We start from the raw sequence: 9,363 nt of genomic DNA on the forward strand, positions 1-9,363 counted from the left end.
CTAAAAATTGAATTTTTATATACAATAATTCGGTAAAATTGAAGGAAAATAGATGTAAAAAATAATTAGAAATATAGAATGGTATTAAATTAATTAGAAAAATAAATATATTTTTACAATAATTAATAAATTTGTCGAGAAATGAATATAATTTTAATACTTTGCTCTAATATTATTTTTACTTTTTAATATTAAATTATAAAAATGAAAAAATATTAAATATATTTTTATTTTATTATACTTTTAATTTAAAAATGAAAAAATATTAAATATATTTTTATTTTATTATACTTTTAATTTTTTAATTGATCCTAAAAATATAAGAAATATAATAAAATTGATAATAATTGTTAGCAATTTTATTAAAGTCTTTTTCAGCTACTGATAATTCTACCTACACTATAAAATATTTATATTTCCTTAATTATTCAATAATCGTCCTCCATCTTTTCGCGATATTAAAACATGATTTTATTATTTGGATAAAGTTAAATTTTCAATGTATTGTGAAGAATTCTACTTTGATTATAATTAAGTTTAGATAACTATGATTTATTTATAGGTTATGAATTAGGTAATGATATTTAATCACAGGGATGGTTTTCAACAACAAAAATTCATGGATAAACTACAAAAATGATCACTTTTATTTTATTTTTATTCATTTTTTGTTATTGATTTTAAAAAAATACATTTTGATTATTTATGTTATTGCTTGTAATATTTTAGTCTTTAGAATATTAAATGTTGTTAATTTGATGATATGACACGTCAATAAAAAATATTAATTTTAATTTGACCTTTGGGCTTCTAATAAAATACTAATTCAACCCTTAAACTTTAGATAAAATATCAATTTAACCTTTGATCTTTAGATAAATAATCAATTTAACCCCTAAATTTGATCAAAGTCCTAAGTCGTCAATCGTCACTCACTACAGTTGCATGTCATCACTTACGACCATTGTACTCCAAAATTTCAAATTTACTCGTTTTTGCATCTTAAACACAAATTTGATGTTCGTTAATCGAAAAATGTATCAAACTCCATAAATCAAACATAGAACTCATTGCCTTTCTTTTAAAATTAAATTGTAATAATAATTTTATTACTAATATTCTTTTGAAATTAAAGACGAGTTTAATATTTGTCTTATCTTTTTATAATCAACTTGATATACGATCAGTTAAATACTATATTATTAATCCAGTTTTTGACTAGGTTAAATTAGATGTGTTACAACCAATCAGACTATTTTTATTAATATGGGGTGAATACAAGTTTACATATGTTCAAATACTCTCAACCAATTGACATTGAATGCTCATGCATCCATGCATATGTGATGATCGAATCCAATATCCCAATGAATAAAAATAATTTTTTATCCACCGAAATCTTTTAGTTTGTGTAGAGAATAGACTTAATTGAATAGTTTGAGTTGATTTTGAGTAATCTAATTAAATCAGATTAATTTAGATTTTATTTTTTAATTTGAATAGTTTTAAGTTTGATTTTTGGTTTAAGATATTTTTAAATTTGGGATTTACTAATTGGTTGAGTTGTTAATGATGTTCATGTTATCTCATTTTGTGTGGGTTCAAACTCTAACCTTTGTCTTAGAAATGTAATACTTTTGTTCTTAATAAAAAATATTTTAAACTTAAATTAATTTTTATATAATTAAATAAAACTATAATGAATTTAGAGTTTTACATTAAGCGAGTCAGTGTTTCGTATTTGACAAAAATGACTGGTTTAATTGAGACAATAAATTGTAAAAAGAAGTAAATGAAACAAACTATCAACAATCACTTGCTCAAACTCAAAATGGGTCAAGATTAAAAGGTATATGGAGAATAAAAAGCCTAAATACATTTCATTTCCTTATATTCATGGATGGATAGAGGGATGTTGGGTGCGGTCACACCCTTTAGAAATTTTAAAATCTCTTATATATCAGATATTTTCTTTATATTTTATATGAATTATTTGATTTCACACCCTCTGAGATTTTATAATCTCGTACCCTTAAATTTTTAATATATTTTTTTATATTCGCATCCCCTAACATAAATTCATGCGACCGTCTCTGCTTATATTGTTTTGGGTAAAAATAATGTAATTGTTTAATTTTCAAGAAATGAGAAATTCAACAATCAAATTATATATGTATTTTTGTTTGGTTATACCAAAATAGGAATAGGGCAAAAACACTGCTAGATAATTCACTAAAAACCCAAATTCATTTTGGACGGGGACGCTTGTTTGGCATTATAAATAAATATTTTATATGATGTTTGCGTGGGGAGAGTGCTTCAAATGCCAACTTCGTGAATGGTTCCAGCCAGCTATTGCATAAACCAAGAGCCCTTTCATCTTTATCATTGCAAATTTACATGTTTCCAATTTGTATGCATAATAATTTTGAATAGTACGGAATGATTAATATATAATATAATTTTAATTTTTTTAATTACCAATAACTTTTATATATCATTCAAATATAACTGTTCAAATTAAATTATTTTAAGGAGAATAATCTCTCTTTTAATCATTTGATTGATTCGATATATAAAATAAATTTTTAGAAATTTAAAATGTTTTTTAAAATATATTATTTCCATGTTTCCAGCTAGTGTTGTCCCGGTTTGGTACCATTTCATGGCCACCATCTCCACTCGTATCACCGTAAAGATCGTTCAGCTTCGTTAAATTGCTACCCTGATTGTAATTCCAATCCCCATCCTTGTCAGAATATTCTCTATCACAGCTTTGACTGCGACGGTGGCCGGGAGATCTTACACCATCACCATTGGATCTTTCATGAGGTGGTGGGTTAGAGTGTGACGCACAGGAGAAGAGTCCGTGGTTGATTCCCGATTAGGGGCTTGTTGACTAAAAGATACTCGTAGCTTTTACAGAAGGCGGGCGACAAGCGGCGTCATTGGATACATGACGATTACTATCCCCAGATGAGTTGTAATTTACAATCATCGGTTAGGAATATAGCTTAATATATTATTTTTATATATATATTAAAGATAAATAGTCATAACATCAAACTAGTCCTAATATTTATCAAAATAGTTATTTTGATTTTTTTCTAGGAAGCATTTTATAATGTTTCATTTTAAGACAAAAATGTTCCTCCATAGATGGAAACTATTAGTTAATAAACAATTAACGCTCTAAATAGGGGCTTCATTATCTTAAAATATAATGCTATAAAATAAAAAGAATAAAAGCTAAAATGATTATTTAATCAAATATTAGAGACATTTTTACCTTAAAATGAGGCATTTGAGCCAAAACACTAAAAAAAATAATAAGAATTAAAATGATCATTCTAATAAATGTTGGAGACTAATTCTAACATTATGCCATATAAATATTATAAAAATAATATAATAGTAAATCATGAAAACTTAAAACAAATAGAAATCCATATTTCAGATTAAATAAATATTTAAAAAAATTAAATTTAAGACATTTAAATTGTAATTTATTTTAAGACATTTAAATTGTAATTTATTTATATATATTTAGAATTGTCAGACAAATAAAAAAAATAATTACAATAAATAACAGAAAATGCGAATATTTAGTGAATAGTTATCTATTTTTTCATCAAATCATTTTAAATTTATATAAAATAAAAAGAATATATTGTATGAATGGATTAAAGTCGTATATATGATTATTATATTTACTAATTAGCTTTTATAAGATTTTATAATATATATTTTATTGAACATTATAGGAATTAATGTAATATTTTTGGTGGATCAAATTGAAATGATCGTATTATAATATTAAATTTAGAAATATAAAATAAATTAGGTAATGAAAGTAATGGTGGAATGACACGTGACATTAACATAATCCAGAGGAGTCTGTCTGTCTGAAGTCATTACAAAGATAAAGCTTTGCTTAGGACGTTGAAACTTGTTCACAACTCTCCCATTACCTTATTTGTAATTTCAATTTATAAACGTATTCTGTTAATAACAGCACGTGTCTTCACACCAGAGCTGCGAGTGAGGACACAACAAACAAAAATAAAAAGTAGCTGATTTTTATAGAATCCGAAATATTAATATAATAAATATTAGTAAATGAAAATATATTTGATACTAAATTCATAATACTATAAAATAATATAACATATTTAGAGACTGGAATTCTTGTAAAAAAATGAAATCATATTCTCGCTCGCTGGATCTCTGAAACAATCAACGCCTCTCTGTCCACAGTCCACAGTCCACAGTCCACCCATTCTTTTTTCCCTTTCACTCTCAAATTCTGCGAGAGAGAGAGCTCAAAGGCATGTCAGTTCTATTATTTATTTCCCATATTACCCCTTTCACATTCGTTTATTTCCTCCTCCTATCCTCCTCCTCCACCGCCGTCACTGATCTTAATATAACATCCATTCTCTCATCTTTCCAAAACTTTACCTCATTCGCCTCCCTCCTCAGTTCTACTTCTGTCGACTCCGACCTCAAGCGTCGGCAAGGCCCCATCACTCTACTCGCCGTCCCAAACCCCTATCTCTCCACTCCTCCTTCCTCCGATCTCACTCGCCGCCTCCCGCTGTCCTCACTGGGTGACATACTCCGCTACCACATCCTCCTACAATACTTCTCCTGGACCAACCTCCTCCAGATCCCGCCCTCCGGCGTCCTCATAACGACCCTCCTCCAAACAACAGGCCGGGCCCCTGCTAACTTCGGCGCCGTCAACATCACGCGCACCCCATTAACCAACGCCATTACAATCCAATCACCCGCCCCTTACACCGCTTCAAACGCCACCGTTTTGTCCCTAATCAAAACTCTGCCTTACAATATCACGATCCTCGCCGTTAATTCCCTCCTCGTCCCGTATGACATCAACTTAATGGCTTCCGAAACCCGCCCTCCCCTCGGCCTCAACATTACCAAAGCCTTGATCGACGGCCACAATTTCAACGTCGCCTCCGCAATGTTATCCGCTTCGGGAGTGGTCGATGAATTCGAAGCCGATGAAGGTGGTGCTGGGATAAGTTTCTTCGTTCCCACAGATGGTGCTTTCGGCGATCTGCCGGGAAACGTGAGATTGCAGTCGCTTCCGGCTGATAAGAAATCGGTGGTTCTAAAATTCCACGTGCTTCATTCTTATTATCCTTTGGGTTCTCTGGAGTCGATCGTGAACCCGGTTCAACCCACACTAGCGACTGAGGATAGCGGCGCGGGTAGCTTCACTCTCAATATTTCGAGATTCAACGGATCCGTTTTGATCGATACGGGAATCGTTCAAGCATCGGTTACCCAAACGGTTTTTGACCAAAATCCCGTTGCCATTTTCGGTGTTTCCAAGGTATTGTTGCCCAGAGAGATTTTTGGGAAAGATCCGCCGGGGATAATTCCGAAGCCAGGGCATTCAGTGGTAGGGACAGCTGTTCATCCGCCGGAATTATCCCCGTCACCGGAGATATCAGCTTGGTTAAGTAATCCAGCATCATCGCCGGTGGGGTTTCACGAGGAGATCAAATCTGACGGTCAGATACTCCGATCGCAAAGCAGTAGTGTTGCTGTATATTGTATAGTATTGTATCTAATGGTATGAGTTTGAAGCTTCAAATTAGTGAAATTACTGAATTTTTTGGATTTTCTTTTTCTTTTTTTTATCTCTTACACAGTGAGTTGAATTATTGGCTGCAGGAGAAGCGATTTTCTTGTTTATTTCCTGGAATTTTAGAGACAATGTTGCTAAATTGTTCTGTGTATGTCGTAATAATAATTTGTATTAAAAATTAACGTTATTTATTAATGTGCCATGTCTTTAACTAACAACATTCCATGTTTCAGTGAATAAAGTATTATAAATCGATAATGTAAACGACAAAAAACTTATAAACAAATAACATAAGTGAATTTTTTTAAAAAAATGGTGAAAAAAATGAATACTTATAAAACAAAATTGACCGTGTTAGTAATTTATCCATAACATTTTAAGAATGGAGCGAAATGGAACGACCCGATCCGTTAATGGGTCAAGGAGTTCTTGCTTGAAATTTTAATATTATTCCTTCATAGATGTTTCTAGTTTGATCTGACCCAATATGCTGACTTGAATTCATTATTTATCTATTTTTTTAAAAAAATCATTATTTATCTTTTTTTTTAAAAAAAATCATTATTTATCTTTTTTTTTTAAATCATTATTTATCTAAAATTAAAAATATTTCATTAACAATAATATTTAATTAAATTTAAATAAATTTGTTGACTAATAAAGTGATCAACAGTAGTCAATAGTGATGATTCTGGTAGTTTTGATGATATTGATCTAGTTTGGTTGTGAAGATTGAAGAAGTTTGTCCGCCCTTTGCTCTTTGTTGTATGGTTATTTATAATGTCTTGAATATGTGTTAATAAAAAATTATTTTGGCATATGTACTGATTATATGTCTTAGAAAGTGACTGTCTAGATTAAGAGATCACGTGTATCAACATATGATCGTTGATGATTATGCACAAAGTATGTTCACGTAGATAGTAGGTGATCGACACATAATTATTATTGATTTATTCACAGACATGATTTGCATATCTACAGATTCGCGTAAGTATCATGTTCTATTGTTATATTCGCGAAATTAGAGGTTCGCAAATAGTAAGAATTATCCCCATGTGAGTGGAGGTTATAAAATGACATTCACAATCTTGGAAAAATGAGCAGGAAGTTAGAGTGTTAAAACGAGTGGTGTTCAAATTTTGAAATTTTGAATTTCAAATTGATTAGTTATAATTGATTGGCTGCTAAGTTACCACACACTTTATTTAAAACGAAGCGTTTTATCTTTTATAAATAACTATGCAGTAGAAAGTAAAAGGACAAACATACTTCTTCATTGCCAAACCAGGCTAATACCACGAAAACTATCGGAATCATCACCGGAACACTTCATTTACTGTCTCCTATGATTGTTAATCACTTTATTACTAAAATAAATAAATTTAAATTTAAATATATTGGGATTAAAGTTACAACTATTCGGCTAAGATTGTCGGTCCACCCGGGCCTTATACAGACTTACAGAGGTATAGGTGTGGGCCTTATACAGACTTACAGAGGTATAGGTGTGTGCTAATTGCAAGACATTGCATAGCTGTAAGGGCAATAGTGATGAAAGCGAAAAGCCAAGGAGATGTGGATGACAGAAGGCAGGCAGGCTTGGTCCCGTGATTCTTCTACGGTTAAGATTATATATGGGAGTTTAAGAGAAGGTGTGTTAGCCGTTGGATGTTGATACTAAATCAGTTTAGGGAATCCTCGTCCAATTGTGTCTTGATCAGTAATTGGTTCCATAATGTAAAAATTAGGAATTTGGTACCCCAACTTGTCTCATGCTGATAGGTTCAGTTCTGGGAAAATTTCTAACAAAGGGACCCCACAACAATATAATTCTTTTTTGTAAAGTTTAATAAAGCCATTTTCTCTTGTTTTCTCTTTAATCATCCACATTCTAGAAATATAACGTTAGTTTGATGAGGGGGAAGCCATATATATAGGTACTCTTTTATCCGGTTTCTAGTACAAAGTTTTCGAATGTGTAACTAATTGTAAGGCCTCAATCATCTGGTTATAATTTTTGAATGATTTGGTCATTTTTTTAATTTATTTAATTTAAAATTTAGAGTTTTAATTGAAAATGGGAATTTTGGATTAAATTGGGAAAAATAATAAGAATCGAGGGTTAAGTTGTAAACATTGGAAAGTTGAGGGTTTTTTTTTTGAAAATATAGAATTTCAAGGGTTAACCTATGAATTCTAACGAAGTTAGGGATCCAATTTGAATAAACTATGAAATTTGGGGGTAAAACTGATATTTAAAAAAAATAGGTGGAAGTTTAAAATATTAAAAGTTTTAAGGTATATTTGTAAACCCTAGAAAAGTTGGGGTCTATCTTAACTACTTCCTCTTTACATACATAATATTTATAATGTAACATGAAAATATTAGAAACGACTTGAAGAGATCTTATTAAGTCATAATTCATAAAAAAATCGAAAAATATGTTAAAATGATAAAATAATTTTTTTGAACAAAAATTGATAAAATAACTAAAAACGAAACATGAGACATATTTCTAAAAATGTAGAACGATGCAAAATTACTTAAAAAGTACGGTAATTATGAGCGAATTAAGGCCCATAAAGTGTAAATAATATTTTGCAACAAGAAGGAAATCTATCCGTCTGTTGTTCTTAAATTTTTTCTGCAAAATTGATCTATGCATATGAGGGCCTTCGAAAAACTCTTTGCTTCACTAATAAAATTTATAAGGGAGGTCTCGAGAGAGAACATTTATCTCAAACGTCTAACACTCTTTAGAAAATAACAATCTCTTAACATGATCTCTAATAGTCTTATGTTATATACTAAAATTAAATCTATTTTCAACTGACCATATTTATTGAATATATCAACTTACGAGGAGTCATAATAACACTACATCTACAGCAATATTAAAGGATACTATAAAATCATTAGACCAATACTTAGAGAGGGACTAACACCTAATATCTTCACCTCCGCTATTTTCATGAGGGAAAATAGAGGATTGTGACATCGATCAATGGATGTTTGACTACTAACTATTGATTACGACTCTCCATCCAAACCTAAAGAGATGAACCGTCAGCACTGGACATAATTCATTTATTCCTATCAATAATTGGTGTGATGAACATGTAACACCTCATAACATAAAATTATGTTCAGAAAATAACCAATATCACCTCACTCTGTTCAGAAAATCCCCCGATGTACTTGATATTTATGTTCGTCGCATGTAGAATCCAACTGCATAATTAGCATGTGCAGCGGAACATCTCTCGGAGAACGAGACTAAAAGCGTTACACACTTTATTCACTCGAATCACTTTTCTTATGAGCGCTGGAGGCTAAGTGACATCATTCAGGGCCTTGCTTTCATGAAACATGCCCTCTTCACTTGCCCGGTTCGTATAAGAGGCAGTCGGAGCTAAAGTAGCAGTCCGAACATATGAGCGGAGAGTTTGGCAAGCTCCTCCATCATACATCTCCACGATCGCAAACAAAAGAGAGGTCTTTGAATTCACCATGCATGTTCACAAAGAAGCTATAGGCACTACTAATAGGGATGTTTGTCACCACAACAACATTGCAACACCTAAAGTAACCTCCAGAAACGAGTAAACTACATAAGTAATATTAACAAAGGAGTTCGGCCTTGTTTTCACAAAGAGTCCATCTCTTGGCCCAAAGGGATTGTCTTTAGGTAGTCCAATTATGATTTACCCATTTTGGGTTCCCAAAGGGATTGTGTCCG

The 9,363-nt window shown here is 31.3% G+C and overlaps 1 protein-coding gene across 2 annotated transcripts; it reads left to right on the forward strand.

The window, feature by feature from the left end:
• The first annotated feature begins 4,238 nt into the window (after positions 1 to 4,238).
• Positions 4,239 to 5,799, forward strand: LOC120142145 (fasciclin-like arabinogalactan protein 4). Of its 2 annotated transcripts, XM_039156883.1 has the most exons (3): positions 4,239 to 5,402; positions 5,436 to 5,605; positions 5,685 to 5,799. In XM_039156883.1, exons 1-3 carry the CDS (start codon positions 4,331 to 4,333, stop codon positions 5,685 to 5,687), a joined length of 1,245 nt encoding a protein of 414 aa, XP_039012814.1. In that variant the 5' UTR covers positions 4,239 to 4,330; the 3' UTR covers positions 5,688 to 5,799. The 2 variants fall into 2 exon arrangements, with proteins under 2 accessions (XP_039012814.1, XP_039012813.1); XM_039156882.1 differs by having other exon boundaries at positions 4,243 to 5,605.
• The last annotated feature ends 3,564 nt before the right edge of the window (positions 5,800 to 9,363 follow it).

This window comes from Hibiscus syriacus, unplaced genomic scaffold (assembly GCF_006381635.1).
Source record: "Hibiscus syriacus cultivar Baekdansim isolate YM2019G1 unplaced genomic scaffold, ASM638163v2 tig00110819_pilon, whole genome shotgun sequence".
NCBI lineage: Eukaryota > Viridiplantae > Streptophyta > Magnoliopsida > Malvales > Malvaceae > Hibiscus > Hibiscus syriacus.

What these genes read in the sequence shown, in the direction of transcription:
- LOC120142145 (XM_039156882.1), top strand. Translation starts at nt 4,331, where the DNA reads ATGTCAGTTCTATTATTTATTTCCCATATTACCCCTTTCACATTCGTT.